The sequence below is a fragment of the Clupea harengus genome, chromosome 13 (assembly GCF_900700415.2).
Source record: "Clupea harengus chromosome 13, Ch_v2.0.2, whole genome shotgun sequence".
Classification (NCBI taxonomy): domain Eukaryota; kingdom Metazoa; phylum Chordata; class Actinopteri; order Clupeiformes; family Clupeidae; genus Clupea; species Clupea harengus.
This window is the reverse complement of record NC_045164.1, coordinates 21,321,002-21,339,326: the sequence shown is the minus strand read 5'-3', so window position 1 is coordinate 21,339,326 and position 18,325 is coordinate 21,321,002. Positions and strand designations below refer to the sequence as shown.

The 18,325-nt window shown below is 45.7% G+C and overlaps 2 protein-coding genes across 2 annotated transcripts; both read right to left on the bottom strand.

Moving 5' to 3' along the window:
* Positions 1-3,237: 3,237 nt before the first annotated feature.
* On the bottom strand, positions 3,238-5,400 carry LOC116223103. Its single transcript, XM_042709489.1, has 3 exons — positions 4,301-5,400; positions 3,957-4,151; positions 3,238-3,846 (listed from the first exon to the last, which is right to left on the bottom strand). Exons 1-3 carry the CDS (start codon positions 4,842-4,844, stop codon positions 3,563-3,565), a joined length of 1,023 nt encoding a protein of 340 aa, XP_042565423.1. The 5' UTR covers positions 4,845-5,400; the 3' UTR covers positions 3,238-3,562.
* Positions 5,401-11,091: 5,691 nt separating this feature from the next.
* LOC116223139 (complement C1q-like protein 2) lies at positions 11,092-12,452 on the bottom strand. Its single transcript, XM_031578663.2, has 2 exons — positions 11,730-12,452; positions 11,092-11,580 (listed from the first exon to the last, which is right to left on the bottom strand). Exons 1-2 carry the CDS (start codon positions 12,373-12,375, stop codon positions 11,297-11,299), a joined length of 930 nt encoding a protein of 309 aa, XP_031434523.1. The 5' UTR covers positions 12,376-12,452; the 3' UTR covers positions 11,092-11,296.
* Between the last annotated feature and the right edge of the window lie 5,873 nt (positions 12,453-18,325).

Here is an 18,325-nt window from a genome sequence, read left to right as displayed (position 1 = left end):
TTTGTCAGCTGTGTTTGTTATGTGCCTAAAATTCTGTGTTTTATGAAGATGTCCTGATCTGGTAGTTCAGTGTGCTTGTGTGGTTGCTCTAGGTCTCACTCTACAGGAACAGTCCAGTCAATCAGAGGTGGTAACATTATTCTCCTCTTAGTGACACTGAATTCTAATCACAGAGGAAAAATCACTGTAGTTACAAATCACACACTTATTTCTGGTGACCTCAGGCCTCTCCTTCAGCCTTCTACCTGGGCCCACTGCCCAGCGTACTGCATTAGATATGCTGACAGCTGTCTCTTCATGAGGTTAACTGAACATCCAAATCAGCTCAACTTACATTAGCATTGTAACCCCATGTGTTGGTGTAAATGGGTGATGAGGTGCACAGTAAATAGTCCCCAATACCATCGTCTTGTGTTAAGTAGTGTGTAGCCAAATAAACAGAATCATAAATGATGTGCACGTGAGTTGTAGTACATGTGCCGTCTTGTTTTCTAAAAAGCAGCTCAAAGGCCAGGCTCAGGGTTGTGTGTTATTGGTGTTGTGTGTTATTGGTGCTGTGTGTTATGGGTTTGTTATTGATGTTATGTCAGCATAAATCATATCTCACTGCCAGACAAACATCTTCATCCTCCTGAGGTAGAGGAGGAGCTGCAGTTTATGGTGCTCATTGATATGCCGCTGAACTTGTGTTAAGTAGTGTGTGTAGCCAGTCTCCAGTACTCTCCTACAGTAGTTAATGTGTGTGTAACCAGTCCCCAATCCCCCTCCTTACAGTAGGTAAAAATACACTAAAATTAGTTTGTTTTTGTCAGTTATTGCGTTCATGTTGCCTTGTTGTTTGCTGAAGTGCTCCTGATTAAGGGTCGGGGCGCTGGGCTGTAGGCTGACAGGGTTGATTTTTGTTAATTATTGATTTTGCAGTTTTATGACTAATGTCAATTATTGGTTGATACTGAATGCTACTGATACTCCTCTCGATGTTTATGTCCCTCTTTACAGTCATGCTATCTCTGTACAGCTGATCGGCTCCTCTGATTGATCACCAATGCTGACTGAGTTTCCTCCTCTGCTGTAGTAAAAATGATCATCAAGGCCAAACACGTGCCAGGTGCCAAGGAGCATATCTGGGTGTTGGGGGTTTCCCCTGAAGTGGTTCATGATAAGGTACATCTTTTCTTCTTAACTCCACTAAAGTGCCGGGGGCAATTCACGCATTCGTGAACGTTTTCTTATCTGGAATTCATTCTAGGCTAGAATCTCCTTGGCACGTTTCTCTTTTTCTTCCTTTCTTTTCTTCTTAAATTGCGCCCCGGATGGCTTTTGCCTCTTCATTATTTTGTTCTTTAAAGTTTCTTGAACACACACACACTCTAACCAAACGCCTCGCTGCGCTAGCATGTTCTGACAACACCAAGGACGTACGTACCCCTTCCGTTTTCGATTTTTGGCTCATTTTACCCTGATGTTAGATTTTTTTTTTATGTCAAAATATTGGTTGGAGATATAGAAGAGGGCGCAAAAAAAACTCTGTCCAGCAAAAAAAATAACACAATTCTTGTTTTTTTTTTTTTTTTTGCTGGGCGCAGTTTTTTGCGCCCCCCTCTGAGTGGTGACCGCCTACACCGCCTGTAGGAAAAACCGCCCCTGGATAAGGGCATTAAAATTTAAATAAAATGATGGAAAAAAATAAATAAATGAAGGGACATTTAGAATAGATAAAAAATTGCGATTAATCGCGATTCAATATTTTAATTGTTTGACAGCACTAGTTTCATCACATCAACAGAATCATAAATGATGTGCACGTGAGTTGTAGTGCATGTGCCGTCTTGTTTTCTAAAAAGCAGCTCAAAGTCCAGGCTCAGGGTTGTGTTTTACTGGTGTTGTGTTATTGGTGTGTTATTGATGTTATGTCAGCATAAAGCATATCTCACTGCCAGACAAATATCTTCATCCTCCTGAGGAAGAGGAGGAATACATACTTATGAAATGTTTCATATTCCTGTCTTATTAACCCATTTGACCTTATGCAGAGATAGAATAGTACAGAGGAACATGCAAAGTTGTTTCCCCCCAACGTGGAGTTAAAAGATTTTGTTTGTTTTTAATTGATTCCATCTATGCAAAACTGTGTGCACCTGTGACCTGTTCCCTGAGCCACTGCTGAGCTCTCACACTGGCACCTCTCTGACTGCTGGGTGTCTGGCGCCACCTAGTGGCTACTTTAATGTAGTACATCTAAGAACTTAATGGGATCCTAACATATGTTATATACACCCTTATCAGCTTATTAACACATGCTCTAAGACTAGAGTTTGAAATGGGCTGTTTACACTAGAACTGCACAGGCTAGTGTGCGTGTGTGTGTGTGTGTGTGTGTGTTTGACCATTCTATGAACTGTGTTCAGGAAGAGAACAGTATAAGTTGATCATTCTGTCATGGTACACTCATATTGCTGTTTTAGTGGAAGGGAAAGGGGGGGTCAGTGCATGAATGTCACCATCATACTGATAAGATTGGGTCATTTTTCTAGTGAGGGCCTCCAAACATTACCTAGTGGGGTTATACACAGCAACCTAATGGAGAAGATGTTTTGCCCCCAATGGCGGCCTCCCCTTGTGCAACTTTCCTGACCTTTATGTCTGTGCTTTTGTTTTTTAGTATCATTACAACAATGCCTAATTTAGCTTAGCTACTGAGCTGTGTTACAGTCATATTCATCCCCTTCCAGTATGTATGACTATTACACCTCTAATGTGTAATGCATTATGCTAAAGGAGCTAGCGCTAAGCTGAGATGTGAATGTGAAACCCTCTGCACCTCCCTCCCTGTACCAGTGCCAGAGAGGTGAAAGCAGGAGATGGGTTGAATGGACCAATAATGATATCAGTTGAATATCTGAGTGTACTAAACAGCAGTCCTAGTCCCTTACTTTGAACTTGGTTAGTATATACCTGTAATGTTATGAAGGATGTCTTCAGGCGGAATAAAAGCCATGACAAATATATTTGAAGAAGTATTTTATTTTGTAATAGATGGATATACAAAGACACAGCCTGACAAAGCACATTTCATTAATAATGTTTTCAGTTCCACACTGACAAAGTAACAGTAGGTAAAGGACATTAACATGTCAACAGACAGCATAAAAGATAGATAGCATTCAAGGAGAATGACCTTTACCTTTGGAGGAAAGTATCATAACTAGTGCCTGCAAATGCATGTTAACATCCTACTAGTGTATAAAAGTCCTTTAACATCCAGGAAAACAATCAGAAGATAACAATTCAAAATACCTGATTCCGCAGAATACGTACAGACCATTCAATCCTGTAATCTAATTAACCAACCAAAACAAGAGTTTAACTAAGAGCAGACTGTAAGCACAGATTTAGCAACCAAAGAGAATGAACCCTGACTTTGTCACACTAAATGTCTTGCCCAGACCCACCCAGTGACCATGTAGGAAACAAGGAGAGGAGTGTGTTCCCTTCTGTCTGTTTCTCACTGCTAGCATCACTCCACACCCAACATAACTTCTACATCGGTCTACTGCTTCCCTCACATGGGGAAGAGCAAGTGGCCAGAGAAGGTGGTGTGGTGGTTATGACTGTCATGGACCCATGCATTGGGCCACAGCTTCACATAGACCACATCTCCCACCTCCAGCAGCAGAGAAGCTCCATTAGAGGAGCTATAAATGTGGCTTGGCTGGTGACTGTAAGCAATGACAACATGTTCTTCATTCTTATGGAGAGTGACTCCTGATTGTGTAGATGCATGACCACCTCCATACAAAAATACAGCAAAGTAGTAGACACCTCTGACTGGAGCCATGAAGACACCTACAGTAGAGGGAACATAGAAAAATAATTATACAAAATATCAATGATGTCAGCATGACAGTATTATGATTCCTACAGTTTGGATCTGGGCTGTGTCTTTACAGTCATACCTGTATTGGGGTTGTAGGCATTTCCAGTGTTGGTGAAGACATGTCTGTAGACCAGTGTGGTTGGCTTATTAAAGGGACCAAAAGTCTCACTACCAGATGTTACCAGTGAGGCAGAGAAAGACACCCTGCTCTTCTCTCTCTCTCTCCTCAGCTCCTCCACCTGACTCCCTGTGAGGTTCAGATTCACTGTCAGAGCTGAACACAACAAACAAAACACACACAGAGAGAAAGAGAGAGAGAGAGAGAAACAGAGAGAGAAAGAGAAAGGAATTAACCCAAACAAAAAAACATATTAATTATATCCTTGAGCTGAACTTCCATGTTTGACGTGCAAAAAGATTAATTTGGGAACATAATCAGTAATTTCATACCTTCGTTTTCACTCTGAAACCGCTCCACTAGTCTCTCACTGGCAGTCAGTCTGGCGTCAGTCTGTCTGAGATCCACTCTCTGTTCCTCGACTGTCTTCTCACTGGCTGTCAGTCTAGCTTCAGTCTGTCTGAGATCCACTCTCTGCTCCTCGACTGTCTTCTCACTGGCTCTCAGTCTGGTCTCCACGGTCTTTGCTTTATTCTCACTGGCTTTCAGCCTGGTCTCGATGGCCTCCATTTGTGTCTTAGTGTATCTGAGCTCCACTCTCTGCTCCACCATAAGTGCGCTCATCTCTCTCAGCACAGTGTGGATGTCAGGCTGGCAGGTTTGTTGGGTGGAGGCTGGGGCAGCAGCTTCAGTTCTCTGTGCTGCACCCATAACCTCTTTTTCTCTGTTCTCTGCTTCACCAGAGTGGCCCTGGTGAGTGATGTCATTTTCACTGATGGTCTCTCCTCTGAGCTGCGTCTCAGCCAAACAGCAGCACAGCAGCACCAGTAGAGCTCCAGAAGTCTTCATTATACTGGATGATTCTTCTTCTCCACTTCTCTTCTCATTGTGTACTGTGTGTTCTTGCTCTCAAATATATAGCCTGGTTGCATGTTACCAAGTGATGTCATTGGGACGTGCAGATATTCATCAAACAAACAGAATCGTATACGATGCACACGTGAGGTGTAGTTCGTGTTTTTTTTTTTTTTTTAAGTAGTCCAGGGTCAAGGTTGTGTGTTATTGGTGAAAATAGTGTGATATCAACATGAATCATATCTCACTCCCAAACAAACATTATCAAAAGCAGCGGCAGTTTATGGTGCTCATTGATGTGCTGCTCGTGCCGGAATACAATGTGTGGATGTGTCATAAAATCCCAGATTGACCTGCATCTCCAGAGATTGGGAGTACAGTTTGTCAGCTGTGTTTGGTATGTGCCTAATATTCTGTGTTTTATGAAGATGTCCTGGTCTGGTAGTCCAGTGTGCTTGTGTGGTTGCTCTAGGTCTCACTCTACAGGAACAGTCCAGTCAGTCAGAGGTGGTAACATTATTCTCCTCTTAGTGACACTGAATTCTAATCACAGAGGAAAAATCACTGTTGTTACAAATCACACACTTATTTCAGGTGACCTCAGGCCTCTCCTTCAGCCATCTACCTGGGCCCACTGCCCAGCGTACTGCATTAGATATGCTAACAGCTGTCTCTTCATGAGGTTAACTGAACATCCAAATCAGCTCAACTTACATTAGCATTGTAACCCCATGTGTTGGTGTGAATGGGTGATGAGGTGCACAGTAAACAGTCTCCAATACCGTTGTCTTGTGTTAAGTAGTGTGTAGCCAAATAAACAGAATCATAAATGATGTGCACTTGAGTTGTTGTACATGTGCCGTCTTGTTTTCTGAAAAGCAGCACAAAGTCCAGGCTCAGGGTTGTGTGTTATTGGTGCTGTGTGTTATTGATGTTATGTCAGCATAAATCATATCTCACTGCCAGACAAACATCTTCATCATTCTGAGGAAGAGGAGGAGCTGCAGTTTATGGTGCTCATTGATATGCCGATGAACTTGTGTTAGGTAGTGTGTGTAGCCAGTCTCCAGTACTCTCCTACAGTAGCTAATGTGTGTGTAACCAGTCCCCAATCCCCCTCCTTACAGTAGGTAATAATACACTCAAATGAGTTAGTTTTTGTCAGTTATTCCATGTTGTCTTGTTGTTTGGTGAAGTGCTCCTGATTAAAGGTCGGGGCACAGGGCTGTAGGCTGACTTTTTTTATTGATTTTTGTTAATTATTGATTTTGCAGTTTTATGACTGATGTCAATTATTGGTTGATACTAAATGCTACTGATACTCCTCTCAATGTTTATGTCCCTCTTTACAGTCATGCTATCTCTGTACAGCTGATCGGCTCCTCTGATTGATCACCAATGCTGACTGAGTTTCCTCCTCTGCTGTAGTAAAAATGATCACCAAGGCCAAACACGTGCCAGGTGCCAAGAAGCATATCTGGGTGTTGGGGGTTTCCCCTGAAGTGGTTCATTTTCATAAAAAACCCTGTTTGGGTTTGTACAGCAATGTTGTAGCCAGTGGTTCTGCTGGTTTCAACATTTTTATTACAATTTAGTTTTTATATATTTTTCTAAATGTAGAGGCTACATACGTAAGGAGAGTCCTGGTTGGTTAATGGTATAGCCCCGTCTACTGTTGGATTGGACAAATGACATGACAGGGAAAAAAACATTAAATTAAAACATTTTAGATTCTGATTGTGGAAAGCAGAGTTCTGTAATACTTTATAACTATATATTGACTGGAGCAACACTTACTACATTCTACATACTGTCACGTTCATCACTGTCTGTTCCTTTTTTTCAGACTTTTATTTTCTATTTGCCATGTCTTTGTTTACTTTGTTTATTATTATTTAAATCTGCATGACCTCCCCTTCATGTTCATGCATTGAGCCGTGCATGTTACTGTTAAAGAAAGTATTAGTATATTTTATCATGAATGTCTTTGAGTTTTAAGGTTTGTTCCAAAATGCTGTGTGCCCTGCGTTCTCAATGTAGATTGGACTTTGGAAGACAATTAGCAGAGTCAAGAATGTTAACCCAGAAACCTCACGTATATGTTTACATAAGATAAGAAGGAGAGAGCGGGTTGTGAAATGACTCGTTGCTAAGCAGAAGTAGAATTCAGCTGAGCTGAAGGTATCCTAAGTGCATCCCAGCGTCTTGACTGTCATACTGTGTAAACATTGTGTTTTAATAAAAGGACTTGTTTTCAGCACGGCACGTCAGACAGACTTAAGGTGTCTGTCTCCGTCGGGTCCCGTTCGAAAACCGTCCAGTTCACTTACATGCTGGGTAATGTTTTTAATCTGCTAACTAACTGTTGAGGGTCTTATCCCTGACAGTTACAACAAAGACTCACATGCAGTAAACACACCACCCACCCACAGCACTCACACACACACACGCACACACGTCCACACCACTCACACACATATGCTCACACCACTCTCTCTCTCACACACACACCTACACACCACTCACACACACATACACACCACTACTCTCACACACACACACACACACACACACACACACACACACACACACACACACACACACACACACACACACACACACACACCACTCTCTCACACACACACATCTGAGTAATAGAATAGTTCACCAGCTCCTTGGTTCTTCTGATCACGGATGTTTTGATTCCATTCTTCAGCTGTTAAGGAAAGAAGAAGCTCAGCCTCAGCACATGGTTTTCCATGTGTGTGAGTGTGTGTGTGTGTGTGTGTGTGTGTGTGTATGAGCGTGTGTTTTTTTTTATCAGCTGCTTGTTTAGAAAGGCTTCAGGAAATGAGGGAAAGAACCAGATTTACGACACACACGGTTTGTCCTGTAATATGCTGAACCTGAAACAGGCCATCGGACCCTCCAGCACCCACCAAAACACACTGTTATACGAGCCCTATGAGGACATGAGTATGAGTGTGTGTGTGTGTGTGTGTGTGTGTGTGTGTGTGTGTGTGTGTGTGTGTGTGTGTGTGTGTGGGAGAAAGAAACTGAGCAGTGATGAATCCTCATCAAGCATAGGCGTATGTGTGTGTGTGTGTGTGTGTGTGTGTGGCCCTGCGTCTGGAGGCAGGGTGGTGGGTGTCTGCTTACACTGGCCACCTCACCACCTTCAGCGGGCAACTCCTCTTCCTCATGTGATGGGGAGGTGTTTACACACACACACACACACACACACACACACACACACACACACACATATCTCACACACACACACACACACACACACATACACATGCTCACATACACACACACATACCTACAGCATGCATGCAACACACTCACATGAACACACATTCTCTCCTTTGTAACAGCTGTGATGATTTTACTGCATGTACAGATGGTTGTACTATACGGTGTTTCACAGTGCACTGTGTATGAAAATAAATGATCATTTGGAGCTTGTTACATATGTATTTGCCTTTGGGGGTTTATTTATTTATTTGTGTGTGTGTGTGTGTGTGTGTTTGTGTGTGTGTGTGTGTGTGTGTGTGTGCATGTGTGTGTGTGTGTGTGTTATTTTTACCCTTACAGTAATATGGATTCACCTTTTCGTTACACAAAGCAGACAGTGTTGTAGCCTGGATACCAGACCGAACTTAGCCCCGCCCACACATTTTTTGGTTGGGAAGTTCGGTCTGGCATTACTCCATTGAGGAGAAATTATCTGCGGCTCGATATCGGCCGTACCAATCAAATTGTTAAGGCGGGCTTTATACGATGATGGACAGATGATCAACAGTAACGTAACCAACCACGTCACCAACACACGAGTTGAATTAGTTTTCAACAAACATGGCTGCCGCTGGAGAGCTGAAATGTATAGATTCGAGTCCATTTAGACATTGACAGTGCATTCATTTTGAAAGAGGAACAGAGAAACGCGATTAAGGCATTTGTCAATCGAAAAGATGTTTTTGCCTTCCTTCCTACGGGATCCGGTAAAAGTGTAATGTATCAGCTGCCCCTGGTCACATACTACGTTGTTCTGATTGGTTGTAGGTAACCAATTGAGCGAAGAGGCATTTTTTCTCCTGGTTCGGTTGAAACACGCCCCATAATCACAGCCCAATGGAGCGATATCAGACTCATATTCTGACTAGAATTATGAGTATGACATCGTCAGGCTAACAGTGTTGTAGAACACAGCTGGTTCTTAAGGCTGTTTGGATACTGTGATATTATACCTGTTGATACAAATACAATGATCACATGGGTGGTGAATGCAGTCATTTGAAATCCAGGTGTGGTTGACATCTGAGGAGATGCTTATTCCAGCATTGTTCATTTAAAACTAGTGAGATTGGATTTTCTACAACAACTATGAACTGATCCAAATGGCTTCAGTAGAAATGTTACTGATGCAACTATTTATACTAACCCAAATGGGGGAGACCAGACTGAGAGTCCGTGAGAATAAAGTGGAGGAGAAGAGAGCTGCTATTAAGGAGCTGAAGGAGAAACAGGAGGAGCAAGCAGCAGCTGTGAGAGCTGTAGGAGGCAGTGTGAACCTCACAGGGATTCAGGTGGAGGAGCTGAGGACACTTTTCAAATGCAGTACACTTTTCAAATGCTAACACACTGTTTTCAAAACACCTAACAACACATTCAAAACAGAATGATGGCAGATTTCATGCAGTTCTCCGGTAACCATATAGAAATCCATAGAAAATCCTTGTAGATTATTTACAACCAAATGAAATAGTAATCATTCCAAACGCAGGTAATTGCAATTGCTATTTCTAGTGTGTTTACCAAACAGACAAGAGAGGATGGGAAGTATTTTGTTTGGAAACATGGATAAAGGGAGGCTCGTTTATTTTCTGGATGACCTGCTTTATCAGCTTGTGCCAGGGAGGAGAGAGATCGAGAGGCAAGGAACTCCCCTACCTTCGTTGTTGTGTGGGATAATGTGGCATTGCAGCACTGTGCTGCAGTTACAGTCTAGTTTGCTGCGTATCCCAGGATATCAGTGCTATTCCTGCCTCCATACTCCCCCTTCTGAAACCCCATAGAGGCACACTGGCACCTCTCTGACTCCTGGGTGTCTGGCGCCATCTAGTGGCTACTTTAATGTGGTACATCTAAGGATTTGATGGGATCCTAAGAAATGTTATATACTCCCCGCCCGATGAGCTTATGAGCACATGCTCTAAGACTAGAGTTTAAAATGGGCCATTGGGCCAGATTAGAACTGCACAGGCTTGTTTGTGTGTGTGTGTGTGTGTGTGTGTGTGTGTGTTTGACCATTCTATGACCCATATGTTCCAGAAGAGTATAAGTTGATCATTCTGTCATAGTACACTTATATAGCTGTTTTAGTAGAAGGGAAAGGGGGGTCAGTGCGATTGGGTCATTTTTCTAGTGAGGGCCTCCAAACATTACCCAGTGGGGTTATACACAGCAACCTAATGGAGAAGATGTTTTGCCCCCAATGGTGGCCTCCCCTTGTGCAACTTTCCTGTCCTTTATGTCTGTGCTTTTGTTTTTTAGTATTATTACAACAATGCCTAATTTAGCTTAGCTACTGAGCTGTGTTACAGTTATATTCATCCCCTTCCAGTATGTATGACTATTACACCTCTAATGTGTAATACATTATGCTAAAGGAGCTAGCGCTAAGCTGAGATGAGAATGGGAACCCCTCTGCACCTCCCTCCCAGTACCAGTGCCAGAGGGGTGAAAGCAGGAGATGGGTTGAATGGACCAATAATGATATCAGTTGAATATCTGAGTGTACTAAACAGCAGTCCTAGTCCCTTACCTTGAACTTGGTTAGTATATACCTGTAATGTTATGAAGGATGTCTTCAGGCGGCATGAAAGCTATGACAAATATATTTGAAGAAGTATTTTATTTTGTAATAGATGGATATACAAAGACACAGCCTGACAAAGCACATTTCATGACTAATGTTTTCAGTTCCACACTGACAAAGTAACGGTAGGTAAAGGACATTAACATGTCAACAGACAGCATAACAGATAGATAGCATTCAAGGAGAATGACCTTTACCTTTGGAGGAAAGTTTCATAACTAGTGCCTGCAAATGCATGTTAACATCCTACCAGTGTATAAAAGTCCTTTAACATCCAGGAAAACAATCAGAAGATAACAATTAAAAATACCTGATTCCGCAGAATGCGTACAAACCATTCAATCCTGTAATCTAATTAACCAACCAAAACAAGAGCAGACAGTAAACACATATTCAGCAACCAAAGAGAATGAACCCTGACTTTGTCAAACTAAAAGTCTTTCCCAGACCCACCCAGTGACCATGTAGGAAACAAGGAGAGTGTGTTCCATTCTGTCTGGGTTTCTCACTGCTAGCGTCACTCCACACCCAACATAACTTCTACATCAGTATACTGCTTCCCTCACATGGGGAAGAGCAGGTGGCCAGAGAAGGTGGTGTGGTGGTCATAAGTGTCTCTCACCCAGGCACCGTGCCACAGCTTCAGGTAGACCACATCCCCCACCTCCAACAGCAGAGAAGCCCCATTGGAGGCTGCCACGTGAACGGTGTTCTGGACAGTGTAAGCAAGGACAATATGTTCGCCATTTTTATGGAGAGAGACTCCGGAAGCTCTTGATGCATGGCCATTCCCAAACACAAAGACATTAAAGTGGTAGACCCCTCTGACTGGAGCTGTGAAGACCCCTGAGACAGAAAGAGAAATAAACACTCAGAAACCCAGACAGATACCATCTGTTTACAAAACAGGGGCGAGTGGCAACAGCTCCAACCACTGACAGGACACATTACAGTACATTAACATCACACTTACACTTACTGACAGCTTTTCTCACCTGTATTTGGGTTGTAAGCATTCCCAATGTTGGTGAAGATGTGTTTGTAGACCAGGGGAGTTGCTGCATTAAAGGGTCCTTTAGTTACATCTCCAGATGCTACCAGTGAGGCAGAGAAAGACACCTTCCTCTCTTCTATCTCCCATCTCAGCTCCTGCACCTGGCTCCCCGTGAGGTTCACACTGCCTCCTACAGCTCTCACAGCTGCTGCTTGCTCCTCCTGTTTCTCCTTCAGCTCCTTAATAACAGCTATCTGCTCCTCCACTGTCCTCTCACTGGCACTCAGTCTGGTCTCCATGCCCTCTGCTTTCTTCTCACTTGCAGCCAGCCTCTCCGTCAGTCTGGTCTCAATGGTCTCTGCTTTATTCTCACTGGCTCTCAGCCTGGTCTCCGTGATATCTGCATTATTCTCACTGGCTCTCAGTCTGTTCTCCACGGCCTCTATTTGTGTCTTAGTGTATCTGAGCTCCACTCTCTGCTCTGCCATCAGTACACTCATCTCTCTCAGCACAGTGTGGAAGTCAGGCTGGTAGGTTTGTTGGGTGTAGGCTGTGGCAGCAGTTTTGTCTTGGAGATCTTTACCAACTCCTGCAACCACAACTAGACCAGACCACAGCAACAGCAGCACAGCGCCGAGAGTCTTCATGCTCAACACACAGCTTTATAAACTAAATGTGTAACACACACACACCCACGCACCCCATATAGAAACACACACACACACACACACACACACACACACACACATTAGGAAAAACTAAAAAATCATCTAAATCATGGTTATATCAGCATGTATACATTAGTGACATTTCTGAAATATTCTCCACAGTGTGAAGTAATGTTTAAGATCACCACAGAACACCACTGTTATACTGTGATGTTTAGGTTAAGTTTTTGTGAGGAGCAGTGGCCTTACCTAATCTCAGCGAAAGATGCAGGTGATATTCTAGTCCTCTGTCCCCCTGAAGAAAGTGTCACCTCATCCAGCACAGCGATGCTTTTAAGAGCAGAGGCTGGAGGGAGCACTACAACTGCTCACCAATCAGAGCCTTCGTACACTGAACACACAAACGCCTATCTGGATCAGATCACTTCTACAACTGGTTATACTGGTTCTTCATACTTCTAAAGACAGGCTGTCACAACTCCATGACCACTTTTGCACTCATCTGTGATGCTGTGATGATTTTTGTTAGGCCTGTGTCTCTCAAGAGGTCAAACAGAACAGGACAAAGTGGTACAGCAACCAAAGTGCTAATCAAGGGGGTAACGGAAACAAAGCTGATTTTACCAGCAATTCTATGTTGTTTAAATTTGTGTCACTCTATTTATTGTAGTTTTGATCTAGTTTTCTATTAAGTTAACAAAACTTTTGTTTCACAGCTAGTTTTAGTCTTAGTTTTCGTTAACTATAATAATTCTGCGCACAAATGAGCAGCTTCCGCTTGTGGACGTGTTAAACTCATAACAAAAACCATAACCCCACTCCCAGTAAGGGCCCGGGCTTATTTGTTTATTAACTGAATTCACCTGGAGACCCACCTGCAAGAAGAGACTGGTATTTATTCAACACTAAGCCCTGTTACATCAGCAAAACATAAACTAGAATTAATAACTCACACTTTAGCTACGTAGTCTTACAATTTTTTTTCTTTTAGACACGCTTGAACAAAACCTGTCAGAGAAAACCAACACTCATTTTTAAAGTTGATATGATCAAAAGAGCCGATGTTATAAGAGATTACAGGCCATTATTAGTGTTAGGATCTTGTGAAGCACAACTGCAGGAGACAAGGTTTGGAGGACTCACAGAGGGTTTATTCCAGAAACAACAACAGATTCAATGGCACACGGTAAACAAAAGATGTCCTTCCAATAAATAACACAAAACGCCGTCTTTAGGCAACAAACTCAAAAAGTCCACAAAGTATCCAAAATCACAGAAACAATATAAAGTCCAACAGACCGTGAGCTGCGGCAAACAAGGATCAATAATCACAGGAGCAAGTTCCTGCTAGGAGCAGGTGAGCATACAGAGTTGACTGTCCCTCGGTTAGAAATCTCATGACTGAGCAACGAAGCTCAGAAACAAGGGGCTTAAGACAGCCGCCTGAAACGAGGACCAGGTGATTCCTCTGATCACCTGGCATGGGGTTTCCTAGGCCGGAACTCAGGGGCTTGTGGGTTCTGGCGGCATCTCCTGGCCGGTCGAGGTATGACAGTACCTCCCTCCTTACGACCGTCACCGGACGGTCCTGCGACACCAGGCTGGTCTCTTCGGAAGTCGCGGATGAGGGACTTGTCAATGATGTGGCGCGCTGGTATCCAGCAGCGTTCCTCCGGACCATACCCCTCCCAATCAACCAGGTACTGTGTTCCCCGGCCCACTCGCCGAGAGTCCAGGAGTTCTTTAACTGTGAACACTGGACCGCCTGCCACAAAACGAGAAGGTGGAGGTGGGGGGGCTGGAGGAGACAAAGGGGAGGTTAGAACAGGCTTCAGTAAAGAGACATGAAAAACTGGGCTCACCCGAAGCGACCTTGGTAAGGCAAGCTGATACGCCACTGGATTTATCCGCCTCACAATCCTAAAGGGCCCGATGAAGCGTGGCTTGAATTTCTTGGACTCCACACGCAGAGGGATATCCCGTGTGGACAACCACACCTTCTGGTCCACGCGGAATGATGGGGTAGCTCTCCTCTTGCGGTTGGCCTGACGCTGAGAGCATGCGGAGGCACGCTTCAGGGCTGTACGAGCTCGCTTCCAGGTTCTTCTGCACCTAGCAATAGCAGCTTCAGCAGAGGGGACGTTCACCTTGGGTTGCTCAGAGGGGAAGAATGGTGGCAAGAATCCAAACTGCACCTCGAACGGACACATACCCGTAGAGGTGTTGACCAGCTGGTTATGTGCAATCTCTGCCCAGATGAGCATGCGACTCCAGGTCTTGGGGGTTTTGGAGACCACACAGCGCAGGTACTTCTCCAGCTCCTGGTTAACCCTTTCAGTCTGCCCATTTGACTGGGGGTGAAACCCTGAAGAGAGACTGACAGAGGTCTTAAATAGGGACCAGAAAGCTTTCCAGTACCTTGAACTGAACTGTGGACCCCGATCGGACACCACATCGGCCGGCACTCCATGGTACCGAACCACCTCTTTCAGGATGACCTCGGCGGTCTCTTTGGCTGTGGGTAGCTTGGGAAGAGGGACAAAATGAGCAGCCTTAGAAAAACGGTCTACAATTACTAAAATGACAGTGTTACCTTCGGACGGTGGTAGCCCTGAAACAAAGTCCATCGAGATGTGGGACCAAGGGCGACTGGGGATAGGGAGGGGGCGAAGCAGCCCTGCGGGAGCTTGGTGAGAAGACTTTTGTGTGGCACACACAGCACAGGCTTGGACGTAAGCGAACACCTGCTTATTCATGTTGGGCCACCAAAACCGACGACGGATGAACTCCAACGTCCGACGTGTTCCGGGGTGCCCAACTAGGTGCTCATCATGACCCCACCTAAGCACATCAGCCCGTAATGTTGTCGGGACAAACAGGCAACCGGATGGGCCACCTCCTGGATCCGGTTCCACCTGCTGAGCCTGAAGGATGGAGTCTTCCAAGGCCAGTCGTACTTGCCCTATCACTCGGTATGGTGGAATAATGTTCTCGGGTGGAGCATCCTGCTCGGAGGCATCGTACTGACGGGAAAGGGCATCCGCCTTCGTGTTCTTAGAACCCGGCCTGTAGGTGAGGATGTAATCGAAACGGTTAAAAAAAAACAGGGCCCACCGGGCCTGGCGGGGGTTTAGTCTCTTAGCCTCCTTCAAGTATTGTAGGTTCTTATGGTCAGTGAGTACTTGGAACTGGTGAGTGGCCCCCTCTAGCCAGTGCCTCCACTCCTCCAATGCAAGCTTAATGGCTAGCAACTCTCTGTCCCCGACATCATACCTTTGTTCAGTAGGCGTCAGCTTCCGCGAGTAGAAGGCACACGGATGGACCTTACCATCTTGGGATGACCTCTGGGAGAGTATGGCACCAACCCCAGTGTTGGAGGCATCCACCTCCACCATGAAGGGAAGAGCAGGGTCGGGGTGCCGTAGGATAGGCGCAGTGGTGAACCGTTTCTTCAGGGCCTCAAAAGCTGCCTGGGTTTCTGCTGTCCATCTTATCCTGGATGTTTGGCCACGGGTGAGTGCAGTAATGGGAGCTGCAACAGAACTGAAGTTACGGATAAACCGTCTGTAAAAATTAGCGAAACCAAGAAAGCGTTGTACTTGTTTCAGAGACGTGGGCTCTGGCCATTTAACAACAGCCTGCACCTTTCCAGGATCCATAGACACGCCCTGTGGTGAGATGTGAAAGCCTAAAAAAAACGTGTTAGACACATGAAACTGGCACTTCTCCAACTTCACAAAAAGCTTGTTCTCCCAAAGAAGGTTGAGTACCCGCCGGACCTGCTGGACATGAGACTCAAGGTCTTTGGAGAAGACGAGGATGTCGTCTAGATAGACAAATACACACCGGTTAATCATCTCCCGCAGCACGTCATTCACCAGAGCCTGGAACACAGAAGGGCAGTTAGACAAACCAAAGGGCATGACTTTGTACTCGTAGTGGCCACTAGGAGTACTAAAGGCAGTCTTCCACTCATCACCGCTTCTGATGCGCACTAGATGGTAAGCGTTACGCAGGTCCAGCTTGGAAAAAACCTTTGCCCCCCTGAGTAGGTCAAACGCCGTGGACATCAAGGGAAGAGGGTATTTGTTCTTGACCCGTTACCTTGTTCAAGCCTCTGTAATCAATGCACGGGCGTAGGCCCCCATCCTTCTTGGGCACAAAGAAAAAACCTGCTGAAGCAGGAGACGTGGATGTTGTGATTAACCCATTACCAAGAGCCTCCTGAATGTATTCCTCCATTGCTCTGGTCTCAGGTACGGACAGCGGGTACAGCCTACCCCGTGGGGGCATCGTGCCAGGCAGGAGGTCAACAGCCATATCGTATGGTCTGTGTGGAGGAAGAGTACTAGCCTTGGACTTAGAGAACACTTCTCAGGTCATGGTACTGCTGAGGCAACGATGCTAGGTCTACCTCGGGAACTACTTGAGAAAGCTTTGGCGACCCCTGGACCATGGTCCTGTGCACGCCGTGTCCTCTGGGCAGTTCGCCGGAGCAGGTCCCTTCACACTCTGGTCCCCAAGCTACTAAAACACCCCTTCTCCAATTAAACTGGGGGGAGTGTGTTTTTAGCCAGGGATACCCCAGTACCAAAGGCTCTCTTGGAGAGTCAATTAAAAAGAATCTACACCATTCCACATGTTTGACCCCCACCTGCATCTTCAAAGGCTTAGTGACAAACTCAATTAGTCCTGACCCTAAGGGTCGTCCATCTAGAGCCTGGACAGTGTAAGTGGAGGGACTCACCACATAAGGAATATTGAGTCTTTTAGCCAGAGTGAGGTCCATGAGGTTCTCCTCTGCCCCGGAGTCCACCAATGCAGGGAGAGAAGTCTTGGAGTCACCTTCCCACTCCAGTGTGACCGAAAGCTGCAGCCGTGACGATGGTTGAGAGGACCTAGCCGCCCCGCTCACTAGTGGTCCCCTCTGTCCTAGCGAGCGTTTGTCTTTTCCCAAGAGTTCTGGGCATCTATCCCTGAAGTGGCCGGTCACCCCACAGTACAGGCAGCAGTTCTCACGCCTCCGTCGTTCCCTCTCGTCAAGTGAGATTCGTGCTCGCCCAAGCTGCACGGGTTCCTCCACTTCCTTGTAAGGGAGCTGACTGGGAGGCTGTTTCCTGGGGGGTGCTAAGGAGAACTGGACGTTAGTAGTGCGTTCCCGTCTACGTTCACGAGATCTTCGGTCCAGGTCAGATGTAAGTTTCATCAACTCTTCAAGGCTGTGTCCCCACTCCCGGTTGACCAGGTCATCTTTCAGATCTTCATGGAGACCGTGATAGAATGTAGTCATCAGGCAGTCCCCTTCCCAGCCAGATTGTGTAGCCAGGGTACGAAACGCTATGGCATAGTCTGCCACCGACCGCCTGCCTTGCTTGAGTTGGAGGAGATGTTTGGCTGACTCACGACGACTGGTGGGGCGCCCAAAGATGGTCTGGACCTCGGTCATGAATGCTGCGGCGTAGTGACAGATGGGTAGATCCCTCTCCCAAACTGCCGTGGGCCATTCCAGGGCTCTTCCAGATAGCAAGGTGGTGATGTAAGCCACCTTGGACTCCTCTGTGGGGAAGCTGTCTGGCTGTAGTCGGAAACCCAAGGCACATTGGGTCAAAAAGCCCCGGCAGACCTCCGGGTCTCCCTCAAACTGCTTGGGTAGTGGGAAGCGGGTGCCAGAATGAGGGCTGGAAACGACTGGTGGTGTCGCAGGGGTTGAAGGCTGAGGTGTTGTATCACTCCTGGGCCCCGCCTGAGAGGTGGTCGGGACAGAGCTATTCAGCTGGTGCAGGAACTGCCCCAGGGTGTGAACGCGCCTCTCCATAGCCATACCCATTCTGCTCAGGATTGTGTGCACGTCCTCTGTCTCCGCTGCGCTTGCTTGTGGCTCAGTCATGCTGTTAGGATCTTGTGAAGCACAACTGCAGGAGACAAGGTT